The sequence below is a fragment of the Bombus impatiens genome, unplaced genomic scaffold, assembly GCF_000188095.3.
Source record: "Bombus impatiens unplaced genomic scaffold, BIMP_2.2 scf_0091, whole genome shotgun sequence".
Taxonomy (NCBI): Eukaryota; Metazoa; Arthropoda; class Insecta; order Hymenoptera; family Apidae; genus Bombus; species Bombus impatiens.
Window position 1 is genome coordinate 290,119 of NT_176510.1, and position 24,365 is coordinate 314,483.

The following is a 24,365-nucleotide window of genomic DNA, read 5'->3' on the forward strand; positions in this document are numbered from 1 at the left end:
CGCCGCAGCCGAGGATGGTGTCAATGGTCTCCTAGGAGGCGGCGGAGCGGCTGCTTGAGGAGGTGCCTGCGGTAGCAATCCGGCTGGATAAACCCACGGCGCTACTCCATAATACTGCGGCACCACTGGAGGTGGTGCACCGGCTATCAATGCTCCGACATATGGTTCTTGACCGCTGATTACGGTATACGGTGCCGTGGGAAAGTTCTGCTGTTGTTGTTGCTGTTGTTGTTGTTGAGCTTGCGAGGCGGCTAGGTACTGCTGCTGCTGCTGCTGTTGTTGTTGCTGCAGGAGCTGCAACTGTTGTGGCGTGGCTCCTTGCGGCTGACTTCGGAATAGTTGCTGCAACAGAAGGAAATCGTATTCGTTAAGCACAATTTTACTCGTTTCTTCCGCGGTTACGTGTGGTCGTCGGTAATAACTCTACCGGACTCTGTTAAAGATACACGTAGGTTCACGGCGCGAGATACTCGTTGTAATCCTCTGTAATTTCACGTCCCTTCGTATTATTACCTTTTACGAGATACCGTACAACTTAATATGCTCAATTATTAATGAAATGGGAAAACAGCCAGCTACCATCATGTACAGGAATTTAGTCGCAAAAACGTCAAATAGCAGGAGCAGTCGGTAGCGACAGGCGATTGCGAATTTTCGGTAATACGTGGCAGGTCCACGAAGCATTACAAATGACGTCAGCTTCTCCTCACCGTCTTAATTTATTCGACAATACGTAGCGAGCGTTTACCGAGGAACTCTGGGCAAAACTCCAATCGCGTTGGACAGAGATTAAAGCGTTCAAGAGTCGGAGAAGCGGCCGATTGAATTGTTAGTCGTGTAAATCTCCACGGTGGTAACGTAATCGGTGCTTCGAGGCTCGATGGCGACACTCTGTTACCGGGTGAGAATCGAGCCGGGCCAGGTTTAAAGTTTCGGACCAAGGTCGAAACATGAGAGAGGAGAAGCCAGGGATTGTCCACGTTCACAGATATCGGTGTAAAAGCAACGTTAAAGTTGTAGACAGCTAAGGCCTGGTTGGCTTGGGTCGACGACCCCCTGCGGACGTTCACCGACAAGCGCTCGCCTCTATGTTACCGGTACTCGTTCTGGACTCTCTAATTGACCGACAAACGCGGTACAGTTTGACCGTGGACGGAACGCTCGTACCAAAGAATCGCGTTTGATTCAATCCATATCTTTCTATCGATATCTCGAATCTTCGTATCACGTTGCCTCGGCGACTAGAGACTAGAATTGGTTAATTTTGGTAAACCAATTTCACGTAGAAAAGTTCCAATATATTGATTCTAAATAGACTAAGAACGAAACAGTGACGCGAGGTTCGATCGAATAGCGTCGGCCGTTACGTCAACGTTAATTGCTAGGATTGCAATACAAATTACAGGCGCTATTACGAACGAATAGTCTTTGGCGTCAACGTTTCATTTAGCCGGGAAGAATGCATTGGCTTCTTCCCCAGCAATTACGCTTTACTCGTTATGGAAGAGGACCACCTACGACATTTTTCCTGTGCCGTCATTAACTTTGACCATAAAAATAATCCCTCTAGGTCCCTTAACGAACACAACGATCTGTGTCTAAATAAATAGGCATTGTTCCGAGTAGGTTGTTGCTCCGCGAGAGCGTAGAAACTTGAACCATTCACGACACGCTCTAGCCCTCCGAGTCAGCGATGCGTTTCGGGTATTAACCTCTTCCGGAAGCGGCTCGAGCTTCAACCAAGGCCACGGTTACGTTCGGTGATTGTTCCATGCGCGAACCTTGCGGACCCCTCTTCTTTCCCAATCTGGTGTACAGGTTGCTTTTCTTGTCGCTCAAGGTTTAACAAATTCGGAAAGTCTGCTTATACAACGACCCAACGAAGCTCGAGATATCGAGGCAAATTTATCTAAGTAAAGCGATTTTAAAGATCCGAGGTGCTATTATTAGGATATGAGGTATATTTAATAATGTTATACTAAAATTTAGTGTAAGCACACGTACAAAAATAATGTATACCGGTCGTAATCGTCGCTCGCGCCCGATACTATTACACTGATCGCACAAAGGATAAAAATTCGACTGTCCTAGGCAACCTGCTAATAAACACATTTATATCGACAGACTTATTACAAAAAGTTCAAAGTTACAGTTCTTATGTAACTTCGGTTGAAGGTTACAAATAACGGCTATAACAATCTGTCCCAAGTTCGTTTGCTCTGCCCTTGTAAACCAAAACAACATTGGCACAATAATATGAGTCTCCAGATTCGAATTTTCCGTTGACTTTTCTACGTTCATGTGCCGCTACAGATCGTTCTAACGTAACGTCTTTTCGCAAATCTATGAGGCTAGAAGGGGTTTCGCTTACATCGATGATACGCAATGCAGACAATCTTTTTGATATGCAGGATTTGAAAATTTGCAGGGCCTAGTTGCAATCAACGTTAACCCACTTCTCGATATGGTACAGTGTAGCCATTCGAAGTAACTAAGGGCCATAAAACTGACTGACTTGTTTATTTTATCTCCAGATACATCTCTTGCTACGAATCTATTCGAGGAAGAGCAGCACAGTGTAATTCGCTAAACCGCCTAAACGATAGGCGCCAGATCAGGCTCTTAATACTTATTGCGTCTACGAAATGTTTAATAACGCTGTATACTATCTTATCGCTGGCCTGACCCGTGTGGCACCAACGATATACAACGGCAATCCACACCCTACTATCCTGCTCTATCTTTCAATCTCATTCAGCGATTAAGTTTCAATTACTTAACACGCTGTAATTTTCAATCTTCCAGCAGGCATGTGAAAGAAAGATTGCAATATCTTATACCGATACTGACAAAGCAGATACGAAGAGGAAGCGGACAGGATTCGAGTTGTGGTGTCACCAGCTGACGGTTGACACGTCGATGGCTTACCATAGGAAAGCGTAGAAAAGAACGGTCGAGGGGCTACTCAATTCACGGCACAGTTTTCAATGGAAGTTGCAGCAGGAGCCATTACCGCAGAAGTCATTAGTGCCCTCGAACGGGATGAGGTGAAAACGAACGCCTAAATGGAAATCACGGTGATTGCGTTTGAAAAGGGGTGAAAAAAAAATGGGGTTGAAGCTCGACACAGAACCGGGGGAACCGTTTGATTTTGGCAAGGGTGGAAAACAATGCCCGAGAACATTGTCGTAGGTGAGAGAAGAGGGCTGCTATACGTTCCTGGAAGTGTGACTCACTGTTGAATACGTAAGGTTTCCGCCGGCGGCTTACAAATCCGCGCTACAATACCAGGCCTATTGATTCCTGCTCTCTACACGCTCGAGTATCCACACGTTGAAGAGAGAATATCTGGCACGAGTCGACCATGACAATCGTTGCCAGATTTTTCGAAAACCCTTCGGGCATTATCCGTCCTTAATGGTTGGTGGCATTCGAGTTTTCCGCTTATACGACCGCGATCACGATGCGTACACGACCGCACAGTTTGTGCGCAACGATCATTCTACTCGTGCTTGCTAATCGAATATAGCTGGCGCACGCTCGTTCGAGCTCGTACTACTATTCGATTGAGGAAGTTAAATGGCATAAATTAAGCCTGGTGAGGTTCGCGAGAATGCGATCAATTCTCTTTGTGGAACAGGTATTTTAACACGCCTTCATAGAGCTCGATCGCCTTCCAAACGAGACGATTCGTTTCTTATTAAATTTCATTGGATCGGTAAGCGTTAAAAAGACGAGCTTTGACAAGAGGAGCTCGGTCTCCAGTGCCAGAGAATTACACGTCCAGCGAGGAACGGCAGAATTGGCGAAAAGCCCGAACTTCGATTACCAACGGTAGAAGCGGTCCACAGCCGGCGTAATCAGTGATATAAGAAGCATTAAGCGAGAGATATTCGTTACTAAATCCCTCGCAACGCGGTCGTGAAAACGGGTTTCAACGAACGGAGTTCAACGAACTTTCGAGCGTGCTCGTTTGACTTTCAAAACGGCGTGCTTCGAATGGTAACTTTAACATTTACCACACGAACTGCCTTTCTTGCGGCGCGAGTGAACCACGTTCGAAACGATCGATCGTTTTGACCGTCATGCCGCGCTGTCGAAATTTTCAACTCGACGATTTTCGCTCGGCCGAACGCCGAACGCAGAAAATCAGCCAAGCAAAACTAGCACCAAGTTTACGGCAGCCGATGGCCCAATGGTGTTGCGACGTCGTTGCGGATAAAGTAGAAGGGAGGAGACGATGTTTCTCATCGTCTTTCTTTTTATCCGTCTCTGTCGCTTTCATAGTCCAACAATCAGCGACATCGCACTTTCGACGTGGCAGGACGTGCCAGCAACGACACTCTCGAAGAGAGGAAGAGAAATCGTTTGGACGCGCAACGCCGATAACTTTTGTCGTTAATACGTAGCGTGTTGTGTTCCCTTCGTGTGTTACGCGCGTAAACTCTGTTGGAGAAAGATCGATGTAATACGGGCATGAAAAGGTCTCGAATCGGAGCATGCATCCGCCAGCAGCGTTTTATCGTTCATGCATTGTGACAATCGCGAGAAACTTTGATAACGGCGTGGATATCGTACCGGTGGTGTTTCGATAACGCATTTTAGTTTCGCTGACACTAACGTTACAAACATTCAATTCTCAACGCGTTACGGTTTGCCGATCGACCGCAACGCGTTTTGATACGATTATTCCTAACCTGATGTGCGCGATTCGAGAACACACCACCACGATCAAGTCGATCGGTCCCTCCAAACGTGTCGATAGATTCTTATCTTTATCAAAAGTTCAATATACATAGCAATCAATTACTTGATACGGCGTATACGTTGATTTAAAGATGATTTTTATTACAATCGGAATAGCGATTACTCGTTATCTTGAAAAAATACCGCGGAGGAGTAGGAAAAATATTATCTAAATTTATAAATTTCATCGGGAAAGGTTTGCACAATCGAGACCCAAATCTTGAAAGACCGCATCTGTTTGGCCGAAATGTGCTTTTCAGTGCACGATCGATGTTGACGTCAGGCAGCTAACTCGAAAATGGGTTGCAAGTAAGTATTGGTAGACAAGGTATGCTCCATTGGCCTTGTAATGTCACGCGTACCTCGATAATTACGTATTCTGATGCCTGATCGTCGATGTTGTATCACGCGTTCCATTCTCTTCTCTCAACTTCGTACTACCGACGTCTCCGGCGACAAAAAATAGAAAGTTTCGTGTTTCTTTAATTCCTTAACTAATCTTTCACCTGTGTAAGACAGACCACCGAAGAGGATGGCGCAGCTATTGAAACTTTTCGATTACAAGCGCGCGCGAACGTCAGAGACCGTAATGTTCGTGCATCTGCGAGTGGTAATGAACGATGGAACTAGCCGGTAAAACTTTCCACCAGGTTGAATTGAACTGAATCTAGATTTCGGCCTGCACATTACCATATCTCCTAGGCGAGCGCGTATTATTGATTCTAACCGAGCAAAGTCGCTATTCCGCTTGGATAGCAGCGCGGCGTGCCGCGTGCACGTAAACCGCTTTGGCAAAGACGAATTTCGCCAGGGAAATTTATTAACATTTCGCGGCCGAGGCAACGCCATTAGCTCGCTTTGATTGCCGCCAATCTGAATATCAACCTTGAACGAGCGTTTTACGAGCCCCGCGAAAACTATCTACGATATAAGCAACCAGAGTGTGCGCATTCGCTTTCCGCGGGGAACAATAGCGATGCGCAACGAGGGAAACTTGACTTTTAAAATTAGAACTTTTGGCCAAGGGAATGATCTCGATGATCGTGGATTGATGATCGCGAATCGACGATTCATTTCTCCGGCGATAAAAGAGTCGTTCGGATTGGCAGAACGACAGATGGGAAATGTGGCATGAAAAGCAGGACGCGTATCGATGAATCGAAAACTGGCGGGGCAGAGCAGAAGCAGGATATTTGTGAAACACGGGCTGTTTGCGTGAAATAAAAGTACAACGACAAATAGCGGAGAAGCCCGTTACTTAACCGCTTCGGAGCACCGTTAACTCACCTGACTGCGTGTACGGAATATACAGGGTGTCTTCGACGTGGCTGCACAACGACATATTCCCACTTGGCTCTATATCGAAAACGTTCGCGTAGGTAATTTTCCAATCTAAATCCCCCATCGACGTCGTAACCCGTTCTCCGATTATCGTTACAATTGTATCACGTGCTATTAATTACCAAAAAGCCTGGCAAATCTCGTGTTTCTCCGCTCATTCCCCGACATCGATGTTAATTAAACCGAACGTACTTTTATCACGAATTTCCTCTCGGATCGATCGTTCCTGCCAAGCACGAGTTACGATCACGGTTAGATAGATAATGATAATTCTTTTAAACAGAAAAATATTCCGGCGTTCGAACAACAGAATTCCGGTCTACTTCTACATGGACGCGATTCAAGAACTGGTTCGATAGCCATCAGGAACAATCGGGGACGCAACAATTAAGACGATACAAAAACAACGAGGACCCTGTGAATGCAGAGAGCCGAAGAAATTATTCGTTCCCGGAGGCGACCGTCTCGGACCCCGCCTATACGCCAGCCGGTAGAGACGAGCAGGATTCGTGACAACGACGACGAGAACGACGACGAGATCGACAACGACGACGACGACGACGATAACGGCGACGTCGACGATGGCGAAGATCGCAATCCCCGATGGATTCATTTCAACGAAAAGAGGTCAAGGGTCGAAGTGTCCGATTGCAACGACAATTTCCAGAGACGTCGATCGTTTCATGAAATTACCGCTGCGTTCAGCGGTACGGTATTTCGATGTGTACAAGGCCGAAATTGCGCAGCATAGTTTGGTGAAGCTGGTATTTCGCAGGCAGATTTGACCGAGTCATGAACTTGGCCAGTATTCCAGTCCGGTTTCCATTGACCGTAACGCGGCTGCGTTCGTTCCGCGACGTGAAATCGCGTGCAGACGTGTTACGATTAAAGCAGTGGAATGACTAATTAATCGGGTAGAAACGTTCGCGTGTTCGGCTGCGATACAGCTCGAATCAAAGGAAGTGCGATCGAGGAGCATTCTAGAAACGCCTGAAACGACAAATTTCGTTGATAACGCGTAGAAGAATCGTTTTGCAGGTTTAAGTAGGCCAGACAGGATATGGGGAAAGTTTTAAATACCCTTATCTATCGTTGAGCTTGTTCAACCAGTGTTAGGAAAACGCGAAAGAAAAGCACAGTGTAAAACGTTGTTTCACGATGGCTACCGCTCGCTCCAGATAACGCGTCGCTCAGAGCGATGCCAACTTTCTAAGCGTGTGCAGGGTCCGTTCTTTCCGCAGTTCCCGGTATAAATCACGCGATCGGGCCGGCAACGCTCTCTGCGTATATGTATACACGTGTATGTGTGTGTATGTGTGTGTGTGCCGGTTGCGGAGAACCGCTGGTGTTAATGTTCCATCGGCAGAAACCGGTTCCCCAGACACCGGGAATCGATCGAATTGACCCAAGCTTGCTCAACGCACGATACCCTCCTGACTTTGTACCGTTCTCCAACCAGCCACCGAATGATTCGTTGTTTTCGCGTCGCGTATCTCGTCAACGTCATCCAGGGAGAGCCTCTCTGCTCCTGTCACGACACATGTCTTTGTGTCACGAGGAAAACGGGAAGAAAAAGAATTTCGCGGATGCCACCTGTAAATTCGTCCGGTATCGCGTCGCTCGTCTCGACGTACAGACACATAGAAAATATGCGATGTCGAACAGGTTGAACGACGCCGGTGACGAAACCTGTAGTCAGGATGAGACAAACAAACTTAGCTTTTCAAGCAGACGCGTCGCGGACAATCTCTGTTATACCGTTAGCTGGAACTGGTGGCGAGTCTCGGTTTAAGGCGGTTCATTCATGAAACATACATCAGTCCCGTGGTTTCGTGGGACTATCCACTATTCGAAAAATGAATGTGGAACGGATTCACAATTATCGAGGTAGTCCGTAGACATCCACATCGGGACTTGAAGACAATGCCTATTGTGAGCGTCTATTCGTGGTCTGGTCTCGCACGCAGCGCGTTTCCCGTTATAGGCGCTAGCCTAGTTGCAAAATTCAATTAAAATAAACTCTCTCGTTGGGACACGCGTCCTGTTCTCGGTGACGGCCGATCCCATAGGGAGAGGAGTGAAAAAGTTAAAAACAAGGAAAAAAGACACTGAGCGGAGGCGGATACAGGAAGGAAACGAGGGAGAAATAGATAGACAGATAGAGAGAGAAAGAGAGAGAGAGAGAGAGAGAGAAAGAGAAGACACAAAGGTAAACTCGATGGAGGAGAACTCGCGTGATAAGGGTTGGAACCACACCTTGATACCAGATACCCCTTCGCGGTAGCTTTTAGCCAAATGACGCGGATTTTATTATTGGATGGCCTTTAAGGGTGCGGCCCGGTTATCCTGCCGCAGTCTAATGACGACGACGAGAACGACGACGAGATCGACAACGACGACGACGACGACGATAACGGCGACGTCGACGATGGCGAAGATCGCAATCCCCGATGGATTCATTTCAACGAAAAGAGGTCAAGGGTCGAAGTGTCCGATTGCAACGACAATTTCCAGAGACGTCGATCGTTTCATGAAATTACCGCTGCGTTCAGCGGTACGGTATTTCGATGTGTACAAGGCCGAAATTGCGCAGCATAGTTTGGTGAAGCTGGTATTTCGCAGGCAGATTTGACCGAGTCATGAACTTGGCCAGTATTCCAGTCCGGTTTCCATTGACCGTAACGCGGCTGCGTTCGTTCCGCGACGTGAAATCGCGTGCAGACGTGTTACGATTAAAGCAGTGGAATGACTAATTAATCGGGTAGAAACGTTCGCGTGTTCGGCTGCGATACAGCTCGAATCAAAGGAAGTGCGATCGAGGAGCATTCTAGAAACGCCTGAAACGACAAATTTCGTTGATAACGCGTAGAAGAATCGTTTTGCAGGTTTAAGTAGGCCAGACAGGATATGGGGAAAGTTTTAAATACCCTTATCTATCGTTGAGCTTGTTCAACCAGTGTTAGGAAAACGCGAAAGAAAAGCACAGTGTAAAACGTTGTTTCACGATGGCTACCGCTCGCTCCAGATAACGCGTCGCTCAGAGCGATGCCAACTTTCTAAGCGTGTGCAGGGTCCGTTCTTTCCGCAGTTCCCGGTATAAATCACGCGATCGGGCCGGCAACGCTCTCTGCGTATATGTATACACGTGTATGTGTGTGTATGTGTGTGTGTGCCGGTTGCGGAGAACCGCTGGTGTTAATGTTCCATCGGCAGAAACCGGTTCCCCAGACACCGGGAATCGATCGAATTGACCCAAGCTTGCTCAACGCACGATACCCTCCTGACTTTGTACCGTTCTCCAACCAGCCACCGAATGATTCGTTGTTTTCGCGTCGCGTATCTCGTCAACGTCATCCAGGGAGAGCCTCTCTGCTCCTGTCACGACACATGTCTTTGTGTCACGAGGAAAACGGGAAGAAAAAGAATTTCGCGGATGCCACCTGTAAATTCGTCCGGTATCGCGTCGCTCGTCTCGACGTACAGACACATAGAAAATATGCGATGTCGAACAGGTTGAACGACGCCGGTGACGAAACCTGTAGTCAGGATGAGACAAACAAACTTAGCTTTTCAAGCAGACGCGTCGCGGACAATCTCTGTTATACCGTTAGCTGGAACTGGTGGCGAGTCTCGGTTTAAGGCGGTTCATTCATGAAACATACATCAGTCCCGTGGTTTCGTGGGACTATCCACTATTCGAAAAATGAATGTGGAACGGATTCACAATTATCGAGGTAGTCCGTAGACATCCACATCGGGACTTGAAGACAATGCCTATTGTGAGCGTCTATTCGTGGTCTGGTCTCGCACGCAGCGCGTTTCCCGTTATAGGCGCTAGCCTAGTTGCAAAATTCAATTAAAATAAACTCTCTCGTTGGGACACGCGTCCTGTTCTCGGTGACGGCCGATCCCATAGGGAGAGGAGTGAAAAAGTTAAAAACAAGGAAAAAAGACACTGAGCGGAGGCGGATACAGGAAGGAAACGAGGGAGAAATAGATAGACAGATAGAGAGAGAAAGAGAGAGAGAGAGAGAGAGAGAAAGAGAAGACACAAAGGTAAACTCGATGGAGGAGAACTCGCGTGATAAGGGTTGGAACCACACCTTGATACCAGATACCCCTTCGCGGTAGCTTTTAGCCAAATGACGCGGATTTTATTATTGGATGGCCTTTAAGGGTGCGGCCCGGTTATCCTGCCGCAGTCTAATGGGCCGTTAACCAGCCCCACCTTCCTCTTGGCATTTTTTTTTTCACGCGACACCCGTTATGCGTCACGTGGAGACCTGGATCGACCTCCGACACGCGACTCTATCGTATACGTAAAAAGAGGCCTACAAGAAACATCATTTTTTTCTCCCTATCACGAACGAACCCTTCGTCCTTCGTCTTCCACCGTACGAGCCTGAGATTCACGTGTCACGAGAAGAATAGTAGCCGAAATTAAGGATGACAAATTGGTTCGTGCCTGATAATACTTCTTCGAAATGGACTGAATCTTTATATACGTGGTATCATAATATAATACTCGCGAAAGCGTGGCTTGACTTTCCTCTACGTTTTTCCACGAAAGTAAAATCACGACGACGAAGAAGGAAATCGAAAGCGTGTTTCGAAGACATCGCACGAATTTCGTCTAAGTGTCATTGAAACTTAGAATTTCGTTGGATCTGCGTTTTGACAAAACCGCATCCATGAAAGATCGCTCGTGAAAGCGTGTCGGCGGGAAGTATCCGGCGAAACCGATGCCGTGTAATTGTTCTCGAAGAGAAAAATCGATCGGCGAAGAAATTCGAAAGTCCGAGACCGAGTTGGATTTTGTCGCTAGAACGAAGAATAGGAAACTCTGGGAGGAATTAAAGGAAGTCCACCGTGGAAGCGTACAAGAAAGCGTGTCGTTGATGGAAACCGTGCCGAATACCTGGTCATCAAGACGAGACTAATTTCTACTACGTGATATCCCGAATTATTTGCTGTGCAATTTGAACACCGTTACATGAACACGCGCTGTACTACTTCTAAATATTTCTTACTCATTTGAATAAATAACAGAGTAAAACTTTAAATGTAAATACACGGCAAATCTAAAACGAAAATATCTAATATAACTTCCTGGTAATGCCGTCGATGCAGCATCTACTTTAATCAAGCTGGTAGAACCCGTAAAGTTTTCTCCGATGTTGAAACTTTGGAAATGTAAAAAAAGAGTTGGAGTACACTCGATGCTATTGGTACAAAAGCCATTGTCACCAGTGGTTTAGGATTTCTGATCCCGATCGTCCACTTCACCAGCTGGAGTGCCCTCTGACGCGAAGCGAGCACTGGTTAGAGGCGGAAAGTGGATTTAGAAAATCGAAACGGATTGAAGTATCGACGCGCCATCGAAAACGTACAAGTGTCGAAAATATTTCACGGTTAGTTAGCTAAACCTTCCTAGCGTCTCGGCTAAGTCGATCGTCCAACGCGTCTTCGTTCATCGGCCAATTCGGCTGATTAGCGAAGAACTTATCCGCCGCTCCTCTCGACGATTTCCTCCGCAAATTCGTTTTGAGGCAAATTTGTTCCGTGGACTGCGGGACGTTTCAGTTCATTGAGACGTTTGGCGGAGGAAACTGGGCGGAGAAAAGAGCGAGGTGAGCCAATTAGTTTTATTAAGGGGAGAGAAATCGGCGTAGGCGTCGTGCAGCAACGTAAGACGAGAGAGGAAGGTCTTCTCTCAGTGGCGCCGCCGATTTTATTAGACCGTTATCGTGCACCAGACAGAATATTTGTCTTCGCTTCGCCTCTTTGTCGTGCCGCAATTGCGCCCGTCCACTTTTGTTCGACCTTCTGCTTTGCTCACGCGCGTGTTGCACGGTGAACACATTGTCGTGTGTATACGATTGCACGTGTATAAGAGCCTCACTCACGCCCACGTGTACATATACACGCAACTTACGTTGCTCGACTTTTCCAGCAGGGAAGGTCACAAAGTCGGTTCACGCTTCGCGATATCGGATTTATCAAATAATGGCCATCGATGATCGGATAAACGAAGCAAATATGTGAACGGCGAACGAACGGTGAATGGATTGAAAAAGCCTACAGACGATATGCGTTTTGCTTCGAAGAATTCAAATAGAAACCGATACGCAACATCGATGTATCAATATTTGTCGATGCTCGATTTCGAGGAGCGATGAATTTTCTTACGTAGTCAACGCATCGGAAATGTTATCAACGCGTGTACAGTTCTATCTATGAATCTTCTAATCGTCGTGTTTTTTTCCGACTGTGTTCGATTTTTCCTGCTGTTATGTTCCCAGCATTTGTCATCGATGGGATCTCGCGATCTCATCGACGAGACTGCAGTTGGGAGACATCAATCGAACACGACAAACCAGGGGGTGCTCGTTAACACGGCTGAACGGGAATCGATGAATTTGTAATCGTAAGAGTACATCGAGGACATAGAAAAAGAGGGAACGAGGAAGAGAAGTGGAGGGAACGAGAGTAGGCGTACGGGAAACTGTCGAGAGCTCGCACTGTCGAGGAAAAAATAAATAAACGACGATAAATACACGGAAGAACCGTTAATACGCAAAGATATCGGCGCGAATATCAAGAGGATGAGAGGAAGAAAGATAGAGGAAGAGAAACGGGTCCTCGTCGAGGCGTATGCTGCAAGCATGGGGTTGATTTTAATACCCCCCAGGGAGAGAGGGGTTGTAGATGTGACCTTTATGAAATGCTACAACCTTTGTAAGCCCTGATTGCACTTCTTCGTATATACAGAGAGGCGTACACAGACTCGAGCGCCTACACAAAGATGTACACGTATACCAAAGCGGTATGAAAGCGCGAGCGCGATGTGCATCGCGTGTACATGTAGAAAGCGGGCCTAACACAGTGTCTTAGGATCGTCTGGCTGTACACGAACCATTGTTTTTCAAACATACACGTCTCTTCCAACTATGTGCCTTAGGTTTGCCCGGCAGTATCGCATTCTGCGAGAGAAAGAAAGATAAACGGCTGGTGGTATCCGTATCGAAGAGGCGAACTGCTCGGTACACCATCCTCCGACGTATTTCCAAAGGCTGACGCGACTCGTGTGTGTATCGCGTTGCCAGACAAGGAAAGGTCCATCGATCGATGGAAACATGGCTTTACGTGACGTTTACATACGTTTAGACGAGTTTACGCGTTCGCCTTAGACCTGTCGCCGATGCGAGAGAAGCTCGTATCTGTCATCTCACTGGGAATTGCCGCTAGTTTGCAACTTCCTTTGAGAGTCGTGACGAACTTTGCTTGAAGAGAGGCTGTTAGATTTCATTACGCCCCGCGCGCACCATCGAGGTCAAAGCCATTCTTTCGTGTTCTATGTCGCTACGTAGTATCCGAACCGTTTTCGAGGACAAGACCGACCAAGAGGAGAGAGTCACATCTACTTCTGTGATACATTTTCGACGAGTTCTTTTCGTTCATTTTGCTCTTGTAGCGTTAAAGTCGTAGGTAGACGCTGATAATTCGAGTATAGGTAGGCACAAAGTATAAAAAATCGGGGCTGATAACGTGGTTCGTGGAAAAGAGGCTGTAATCAGTGTAAATAGAAACGAAGGAGCAAAGGAAGCGGCAAGAAAATTGCAGGGATATCGTTCCAACGAATAGCTCCGCTGCGAAACAACGGTACTTCCGCGGTCGTAAACGTTGCTTGACCGTTAAGTTGACTCTTTTCGCCTCCTTCGACGGATCTTGTTCTCCTCGTCTTGGTCGTATCTACGCGACCAAAGCCGCGAAAATTATTTTCATAACGGTGGGGGATCGTAGAAATAAAAATAAACGGCGAAACTTAATCGGTCGACCAACCGGCGATCGTAGCTCTCGTGAAAGCACGTAGGCTGCAATTCGTCGGTTTATTTACCAATCCGGTACTCGACAGATTACGTAATTGAAGGCGAGGTGGTTCTCCTAAAAATCTCATCAATATTCCTAGCGTGTTCGAGTCAATATACCATCCACAAGATAGAATTTAATTTTGTTTCCTTTTACGAAAGAACCTTCCGGCTTATTACCTCGCTCTCAAGGCAAACCGTGTCTCTCTATCTCCCTTTCTCCGATTGGCTTTCTCCTCTTCCCTTTTCTTCCCTCGCTACTGCTTTCGGACACCTCGGTTAAACTTCCATCGAACAAGTTTCAAATGGAATTCTTCTGTCGGCCGTTAATAGCTCGGTAGGAAAGAAATCTGCGGTGGTTTGAAAACGAAGCAGAATAAAAGATCGAAGTCGCCGCTGACTGTGATGGCGGTTGATGATGGACTGTGAAAAGCGTCGCGCGCGCGTGCCCGTAACAATGGCGAACTAAATAAAACACGTGAAAATACGTGATCCGTGAACGAAACAGAAAGGAGGACGGCGGGTGGGACGCGAGCTCGTACAATCGCGAATAATAAATTCCTCGTTGTAGCCTGCTATAATAAACGAAACCGGCTTCATCGGCATTATCGTAATACCTATCATCGTGTGAACTCGTCGAAGAAGAGACGAGCTCGCTCAACAACGCGTGGCGTTGTGTCACGCTGCCAGATCAGGAGAAAAAACGATCGAATTTCACGTGCAGCCAGCAATTCGCGTCGCATCGAAATCACTGGCGACTGTCGCGCTGCATCGTGCGGACGAGCAGAACCTTGATGGTAATTGCCAACGTCATCGATTCCTTCGACGATAGTCTTTACTAAACGCCTACGAATCGCACGAATCGATAACTTTTCTATATCGCGATCAACGTCATTCTCACCAGTCTTCGCAGAATTATTGTATCGAATGCTTTGCCATAGAACAGAAGGAAAGAGGATGAGACACCGTTTTGTATTCAGGCGTTGAGGGGGAACGGCAGCTCTTGCGCGACCTGCAACGATTATTAATCGTGCCACCGTAAAACATATTAACCACAACACGTCTATGCATCGTTTTCTTCTGAACGTAGCGCGCGAGAGAAAAAGAAGGGAAAGCAAAACAGAGTCGAGGGAGCGGAAGTGGCAGTTTCCGGAATAAAAAAGCTAGCAGCGGAAATTCGTCGCGATAAGAATAATCGAGTCCCGCGAACCATCAGCCTGAAGTCCGTTCCTCGGGGTCGAAGGAGCTCGTTAGGAAACTAAACGCGGCTGTTATTAATCAAACGTTCGCGTATTTGCCAGCAGATCGTTCCTCCGTTCGTACACGCTCGCACGCGGGTTACATTTGCCGGACTGCTTGAACTAATTAGAAAAATTCAGTAAGATAATACCCGAGATAGTCAGCGCTTGAAAAACCTGATAATAGTAGAAACGTTCGTCCATTATATGGACGATAAAGACATTAAGCTTAAAGCGCGATACTCTGATTACGTCAAACGACATGCGATTCAACAAGAATCCTATTATTTCATCCGTTTCCCGCGTCGAGAACGTCGTTCACGTTTCGAGACTCGCGATTCCGCGTAATCTCGAATTAAATTTCAACCGCAGTCGTTTGCTAAAAATTGTCCGAGCTACGATATTCGATTACACGACGCCGGTGTCGACGTCGACGATACTAAACCTACTATACGTCGTATTCTCGTTTCTATCTTTACGCGCGTGCAGAGATGAACTCCGCTGAAAAATTCGAACGAAAATCAATAAAAATCGATCGACAAGGAAAAACCGCATGAAAGATCAGCCTTCCGATCTCCAGGTTACACCTCTCCATGATTTATCCAATAATATTCTGTACGTATGATAAGACGGTTGATATCGTTGAAAGCTACAACAATCTCGAGGATAAGGCTGATCCCACAGGGAACTATCCGCTAAGTGACTAACTAGCCACCGTGGTAACACGGTATACATATCTCTCTGGTTGGTTCGACCAACAAGAAGTCAGCCAACGTGAGAGCACGAAGGCAGAGGAGCGCTATCTCATCGTGGCCGCTTGCTCAGCGGTAACGCGAGACCTCCGTGGTAATAAGACCTGCCCTGGTAATTATTACATTCCCTTCGTGTGAGACGTATATACGTAAGGTAGATTCGCCGTGAGATGGGAGGAAGTGACGCGGTTCAACCGGAACGTGAATTATCGCGTCCCTAAACGACATCCTACCAGAAAACTGCCACCTTTATCGTCTAATTAATCGTTATTTATATCAATCTATTTGATAACCGGTATTTATTTACACGCGACCTGAAATGATGTATATACGTAGCGATGTAAGATCGTCGACGACAATTTGCGCGTCGTTTATTGGATGAATATCGAAGGACGATCGATGGTAGTGTTATAATTTCGCGGACGGAAACGGAGTGAAATATGTGATCGGTGCGCATCGAACCGTAAGAAGGGCGATCATCGAGAGGAATGCGACGTAAGCCCGAGGCTGCGAACGGAAACTCGTGTATATCTCGCTCCGAATGAGGAAGACGCATCGCAGCCGTTTTCTATCCTACAGGAATTCCAGAATCAGGCCAGAGTGAACAGCGAGCGGCTGTTATCGCGACCGACACCGAAGACGGAGCGCTTCTCCGAGAGAATAAAAGCCGGCGGAACTTGGACGAGCACGGGACGCACAAATGAAATATTCCTGGCATCTGCGCGTAGACTCTGCGCCTCCAATTTATTTAAAAAAGAAGCGAACGAAGAAGGAAGAAGGGAAAAGGATTAGATTTATTCTGAATGCCAGACACGAGAGAGGATAAAAGACTGGCATCGCTATGGTCTGCACATGGCTCGCTCTTTTCGAAAAGTTAGTTTAACAATCCGCAAAAGAGATGTTACACATTTTAATCCGTTTTTCTCGCAATAAAAACAACGACGGCACTCCCTCGATCCGCGAAAGCCGCAACGAAAAGGAAATAATGTTAATTAGCGCGGGGCGGGTACTTGGCGGGAGTTCATCGTCGCGTTTTCACTTTAAAATTCTCGGATAAAAGTCCCATTTTTCCCCTCGGTGCGCGCTCACGCTGTTTGCACGACGCTTCACGTGCGTTCCTCGTCTATGGGATCCTCTGGAACTCGTTCCCTTCCATATGTCCATACTTCGAACGCGAGATCGCTATGAAAAGGGATCACCGAATCGCGCCGATTTCACCGCAGGATGAATCGTAGATACGAGAACGTCGTATACGTGCCGGTATACCGTGTATAGCTCCGTAAGCGAGATATGGCAGGACGACTGAAAGTGCAGCCTTGAATTCACGGCAAATCTGTCGTATGCATAATAAAGCGTCGTTCCATGCAAATCTCCCTCTGCCTCTCTCCTCTCTTCTTTTTTCTTCCTCTTTCTCGATCCCTGCTTAGCTATTTCACTTTCCCGCCGCGCGTTTCAACGAAAGAACGATCGCCTAGCATCGTTCTCCGCTTTATATTTTTCTGGAACTCGTAGCGGTCCACGCGGACAGGGAGAAGTATCGCGAACATTACCGAGCATATACGTAGCTCGATTTCGATTCCGTTCAGCTTATCGACCAAGTATCATCCTTATTCAAAGCGTTTTTCTTTTTACAGGAATGCATCGATTGGTTACGTAAAAACTTGGAATCCTAGCGCGGTTGTTGTGAATCGTCGTTCACATTGTGAACGTTTAAAATGTTTCTACCGTGAATCGTGAAGACGACCGAGTTACCAGGGAAAAGAGGAAGAGGAGGAGGCAGACGAGGAAAAGGAAAACGTGGAAAGGCGAGCGCTCGCGATCGATCGCGCTCGAAACACTTTCACGGCGAAAAGGACGCGGAAGTAGATAAGGACGAAACGTGTCAAAAGGAAGGCGCGAATAACCGAGTCACCAGCTCACGGACCTCGACAGCTGTGGCTTTTCTGGCTAGTCAATGCAGCGCGCCACAGACAATGCTCCATAGAAATCGCCAGATGCATCTACAAGTGCTACCGTTTCAGAGGAAAATGCGACAATGACATCGAAATGCATCGAACGATGTTCCTATCGGGCACCGGAATTGCGTACGTGGTTCGCGTATCAGACGCCACCTTGCCATTCACGATCAATCTAATCGCTGAACGCGTTTTGTTTTTCAAAACTTCGAAAGCGTACTTTCCATCTCGGATCGCGAATTAATATTCCCTGTCGAAGAAGTTCGATGAATATTCCTTCTTATATTGGAAAAGTTGAGAGTTGAGAAAGTTACGTAGAATGTGATCGTTTGAAAAATCGTACAGAGTGATAATAAATGCTCTAGAATCACGACGACGTGCTTAAGCTACTCTAAAATGGGAAACTTAGCGCTCTGCATGAAATAACGCGGTATACACGTTTTCGCGAGTTGAAAGTGGCTCGTTTCCCGCGCACAATCGAACATGTTGACATTGGCAGTCGCCGCATAAATCCTGCGAGGCGTATAAATAGACCTCTCGTTCGCAAACGAAAGGTCGTTACCGAATGCACCACGAGTTGCACCACAAGTTACAATACACCTCTACGTCTGATGGATAAGACTTGAAAGGTGGATGGCTCGATGACTTAACTGGTAAAGTACGCGAAAACGCAATTTACTTCGCTCGACTGGCTACCGCAAATTGGGTCGCGTCGAATTCCAATGGCTCGCGAAAATATTTTAATCGACAACGACGATTACATCGTGATATTCTGTTAACAGGACGAACAATAATCCCCTCGCTCAAGAAAAAGGAACAGAAGGAAGAAAAGGGGGAGGAGCGGAGAAAACGAGAGAGGCTTATTACCTCAAATCGCGGCTGCTCCATCACCAGACGTTTAATAACCCCAGACCGATTACAACGGGGTTTATCGAAATGGATTTTTTTTTCTGTTGGCATAGTTGGGAATTGAAAGGCTCGTCTTGAGAACTACTCGAGTTCCGGGTCTCTGTGGCAAGAAGCAAGCGGTTTATGCAATAGCCGATGCAACGGTATCGAAAGAAGACAGGCGAAGGGACGGTGGGGTGAAAGGAGGTGGAAAGGGGCTCGAGAAGCCCTCCACTGTGTTCTTAGCATTCCATCGAGCATCGTGGTTCGCGGTTAGACTAACCACCGAGCAAAATGGTATAGCATTGGAAGAAAAGGGTTTTGAAAGAGGACGAAAGAAGCGTCGAACCATTCGTTTGGGCATACACAGCACGCGCCATTGACGCGATATTAAGCGTCGTGGATTTCGCTGGATTCTTGAAATCCAATTGCCATTAAACGCGGAGACCGCCGTTCTTCTATCGATCGTTTCTACCAGACAGTGCGTGATCTCGTTATCTAACGATTTAGCGCGTTCATCCGCGAGATACCGCCGATGAAATTGACAGCAAAGCTTGTGAACCGCAGTACGTCTTCATTCGTGAAACGGATAATCGCGGAAATCTTGCACGCGATTCCAAGAGTCGCGCGTTTCTTTGTCACATACTACAAACAATGTATATATATAAAGAAACGTTCTCAAGTTCGTCGCGTATTTCCGCAACTACCGTCTCAACGTCTCGAAACCGGTGCGTAATTTACATCGTATTATTAAAGGACAGCGTAGGACGGAGATTAGTGAGAAAGGGAGAAGAAGGAGAAGCAACGGAAAATCCGGTGGAACGAATCGTTTCGTGGCAAGCCACGGCGACGTTATGCGTAAACGGGTCGTGCTCGGTCGACGCACGATAATTAAATTTTCAGCGTGGAGGAAAGGTGAAAAGAGGCGGAAAGGCTCGGCGGCGGTAGGCGCAACTCGCGGACCAATTAGGAAGAATTTAACTTTTCCGCACAATGGGAGGTAAAGGTAAATCGAGCGTGGCGCGCGGTACACCGAGACCAGGCGTGGCGTTAACTTCGTTTTACGAGGTTCGTTTGTTTTCACCCCGGTCGGCATACGCTAACTTCGATATCCTGGTGGAACTTTAAATTCGATTCTCTAACACGAAAGATCGACGTGTCCGAGCCGAGAAGCGGGTCAAATGCGCGCGAACCTTCGCGCCGGAACGAATTGGCATTGCTTATATAGAAGTTCTTTTGTCCAGATTAGGATCGAGAACTACTTTGCGTGTTGGCGAGTACGGCCAGTACACCGCTCAAGGTGGGGTAATAATTAGATTTTCAGGGACGGAGGAAGCCAAGAACGAAATAGGTTTCGTATTTCGTCTTCGCGTTGCAGCGCCAGTCTCTCATTGTCGAGAAAACAGAGAGAGAGAGAAAGAGAGGAAGAATACAGGAAAATAAGTACAAATCTGTTCTTCACCGATGATGGCGATAGTCGAACGGCGATCTTTTTTCTTCCTTCCTTCGGAGGCGGGAGCGGAATGATTATGGAGAGCATAGAGGAAAATCATTATCGTGTGCATCGTAGAGAGAAAGAGCCAGCCGGCGTGATAATTAAATTTCCATAGACGAAGACTACGGATGAAAAGGTGGAGTGAGAGGAAAACCGTTGGCGGATAGAAGAACCCGGGGGTAAAAGGTGGAATTATGGTAAACTATGTTCCCCCCGTGACTTTCGTCGTTGTGAATTAACTCACGCTACGCTGCGCACGTTCTGCCGCGTCCACTGGATTTGCTTCTATCTCGAACAGAATATCCGAACGTCCGAAGTCAAGCTCACGGGGACATACCGTAAAAAATTTCTAATTATCTCGCGTGAACCTGCGATTTTTATCGAACTAGTTTCGTGAAAATTCTAATTGACGTCGTTATCGTTTACGCGATACTATCGACGAGACATACGACACGATGAACAATACACCTTACAACATAGCCGTTTCCTCTCTGTGACTCGCTGGGAGAGAGTCGATGAGGAGAACGTGGTTTCGTGAGTTGCTGCACAAAAGTGGGGCGGAAAAACGGCCAGGAAGACGTGAACTAACAGATAAGACAAATATATTGGAGAGGTATAACGTACGTGGTTATGGCGGAGCATCACAGTGCCGCACGCGAACACCGAGAGATCTCGATAAATCGTGGCTGAAGCTAGCTCGGGTTGCTTTGAACATTTACACGTTAATAAAATACGCTTCTCATACCGTGATAATAAATTGCCCGAATATTATATGTGACAGCGATAAACGCAACACTGCAAAATATAATAGAACAGAGAGACCGAATGAGAACGATCGAAAGAGATTTTAAACGAAATGTTCCTTCGCACAGACGTTTTCAAGGTTCGTTGAACGTTCGACGCGATGTTACGAGTGACCGTAGAGAGTCGAGGACAGTTTTGGTTGCAAGGTGACGTCACAGTTGAGGACGAAGCGTACCGACAAAGGAGGAGAGAAGTCGCTGCTCGTTTCAAGTGGTATTTCGTCGCCGCGCCACGTTCGAGAATGCCCGCATGTCGGAAGTATCGAAGACATTAGCATATCGCGTGCGCTTTCACCGAGGTTATCAAAGACACTTTGGGTTTATACCACGGCACGACACGTGCATATAAGAGCAAACAGGGTTCAAGTCTATTTGTCAAAATGCCAATCAAAAAGCCCCCCGCTGATAAGAAGACGCTCATCCGACACTAGCCAGCAAATTGCATAATCAAATTTAATATACCGAGAACGATACGAAAATTCTCGAGTTACAAACACGCTACTATTCAGCCGACAGCCAGACGAGTCTAACCAACCACCGAACATTATCGATCTCCCTGTATTTCCATTTCATAAGATTCCCTTGGCAGAAACGACGAGCTATTCGACATTGCCTCTAACGTAGTTATCCTATTAGGAATATATTTTGCTCAAACACAAGAATTCCGACACTTTGTCCGACTCGTATCGTACGAATTTTGGTGAACTGTACAAATCCTAGAAAACTTGACAATAATATACTACTTAAGTATCACCAGTTGCATTACTTTCGAGCATCCTTAATCTAATCTTCAACGCAGAAATGAAACAATCTGAAGATAAAGCGCTCATCGAGTAAATCGATTATAGCTGCACAATGTTTTCCAATTACAAACATTGGCTTTACTATTACATATTGGATTTCGAAAGTTAAATTAATCGCATCGTAATATCCTATACGTATATATACGTAATTGTGCTGCCTATAGAGAATAGGATCATCGTAGATCAAATTATTTGCAAGTTTGCAATGAAAATCGCACACGCAACGGATCGGATTACCTACACAACGATGCTTCGAATCGAGGCGCAATCGAGTCACGTTCGTCTTAATTAATCGTCGTTAATTAAGACAACTACCGAACGAACCTAAGAACCTTGTAACGCTTGTATTATTAATTACCGTTTATAGTGGCTTGCCGGTGAATCGAATTAATGTCCCGGGAACTCAACGAGCTTCTCTAGCCGACTGCCGGTTGCTCAAACATGATCCGAAAAAATTGCACGCTTAAATTTCGCGCAGGCGAACAATATGTAACCGGATTTCTGCTTCGTAAGACTTTTTAACGACGTCTTTGCTGGTGGTGGAACGCGAAGAAAAAAAGGAAAGAAAAAAAGAAAAAGGGAAAAGAAAAAAAGAGTGCGCTAAGTGCTTCTGTACGAGGCTCATAGTCCTTGCGACGGATCTATCCGCGATTAGTATTCCACAGAGGTGGATCGAGTCGCGCTGTGATCGACGAACAAATTTTTAAACTCGCCGAACATCGTAGCCTGTAGTCGGTACAGAGCCAACGAGGATTAAGGAACTCGTAAACGCGAAACAACCGTTCGTTTTCCACGAGCAGAGTTCCGTTGGAACTTGTCGTGACTCCGCGTAGATAAAACACAGCTCCTGTATTCGTTTTCTCTCTTAATTATCGAGTGTCTCACGGTCTTCCGCTTTGAGCCGTTCTTCCTTTCCTCTCCTCCATTTCTTTCAGTCGGTTCTCCTCTTTCCTTCACCAGGGTAAATTAAGAACCGCGACCGTGGCGACATCCGAGAACCAATTTTCCCTAGGAAAAAGTTCCTCCCAAGGGGAGAAAAATAGCGCGGATGCGCTGTGTAACCGGTAATCGGAACGTGAAGAGTATTTTCCAACGAGAATTACAAAACGTGTCGCTGCACATCGGTTCTGATTCGTGACGAAGTCTACAACTTCGATACTCCTTTGTTACGCTGCTTCTATCTATCTTCCGGGCGAAACGATAAAAAATGCGAGAAATACGATAATTCGTTAATCGAAATCACCATTTCCTGACACTTTTTTACATTGTATGTTCAATGCACGGCGAAACTCGAGGAATTTGTATCGGAACGATAACCGCAGGACAAATTATATTCCCCTCTGTTTATCGGAGATGCAGTTCTTAAATCAGGACGCGTGTTATTCGAGGTTAAAGCAGGTTACTCGATTATATCTGCTCGGATATATCGGTGGCGAGAGGAGGGCTCGATATGCGCATATGCACGTTCCTGACCTAATACAGTTAGCGTACGCTGATACACATATGCAGCCTCATTAACGGCAAAACTTTAAATATTTAATAGAGTAACTTTTTTATTGCGCATATTCCATCGAGAATAGCGTGTGTAACGGATAGCAATAGCCTGGCCGCTCGTTCGGTTAAACCGTTCGGAAACTGGACGTAACCGATCTCGTTCGTTTCATTAGCTCCCGCGGCGAGAGGAAAAAAATCGATCGAGATTAACCGTGTATCGTGGTGTTGATTAAAACGCTGATATATAAGGCTGCCTCGAAGCGTTGCTTCATACCTCGCGCGGCGCCGATGAGAGAGAACCCTAACGCTGCGAAAAAACGGTTCTCGATCTACGGGAGCGCAAAACGATTTAGCCGCATTCCCGGCAAAAATCCACCTTTCTCCCGGATGATTTTTGCTCGTGCAACAGTATTAGGAAATCGTTTCGCGGTCCCGATGCATTATAAATAACATTCGCACGGCTCGTCGTGGATTAGTCCCGCCGACGAAATCTTCAATGAACGGTTTTGTCTAATGCCAGCTGATGAGTGCATCGTGCAGGAATTCTACACGCTTATAAATATCGTTCGTGGCGACGTTCAGAAACCGAGTATCCAAAAGTCATCGTAAACTCGCACAAGTTATGTTCGAAGAGAGAATGATCGTTCAAGGTGATCGCGCGGCAACCCCCGATGAGACAGATCTATCGAGTGGAATACGTATATCGTGGGGAGATGGCGCGTAAATGCGCAGTGGATTAAGTCCGTACCTTGTCAGCCGCAAGACGAGCGACCAGGGCCTCCTTGAGAGGGCCCAGCCAATGGTGTGCCCCGACGAAACGCTTGTTCAGCAATTTCGTATGGGGGGCGGCCTGGGCATATACGGTCTCCAGCTCGAGAACCACCATATTTTCAGACCCAGGGCTGAGATTTCCTCCTCCGCTCTTCTTTTTCTCCCCCTAATCCTTCTGCCGCTCAGCCAACGGACGGGGCTTCGCGAGACG

General features: G+C 46.7%; 1 protein-coding gene across 4 annotated transcripts in view; it reads right to left on the minus strand.

The window, feature by feature from the left end:
- The window catches only part of LOC100742170 (pumilio homolog 2), a 68,121-nt gene that overhangs the window by 7,716 nt on the left and 36,040 nt on the right, over positions 1–24,365 (minus strand). For all 4 annotated transcript variants that reach the window (XM_012394525.3, XM_012394528.3, XM_012394529.3 and 1 more), the window contains one exon: positions 11–342. In XM_012394525.3, the coding sequence (XP_012249948.1) occupies positions 11–342 (332 nt within the window). The remainder of the gene's footprint in view (positions 1–10; positions 343–24,365) is intronic.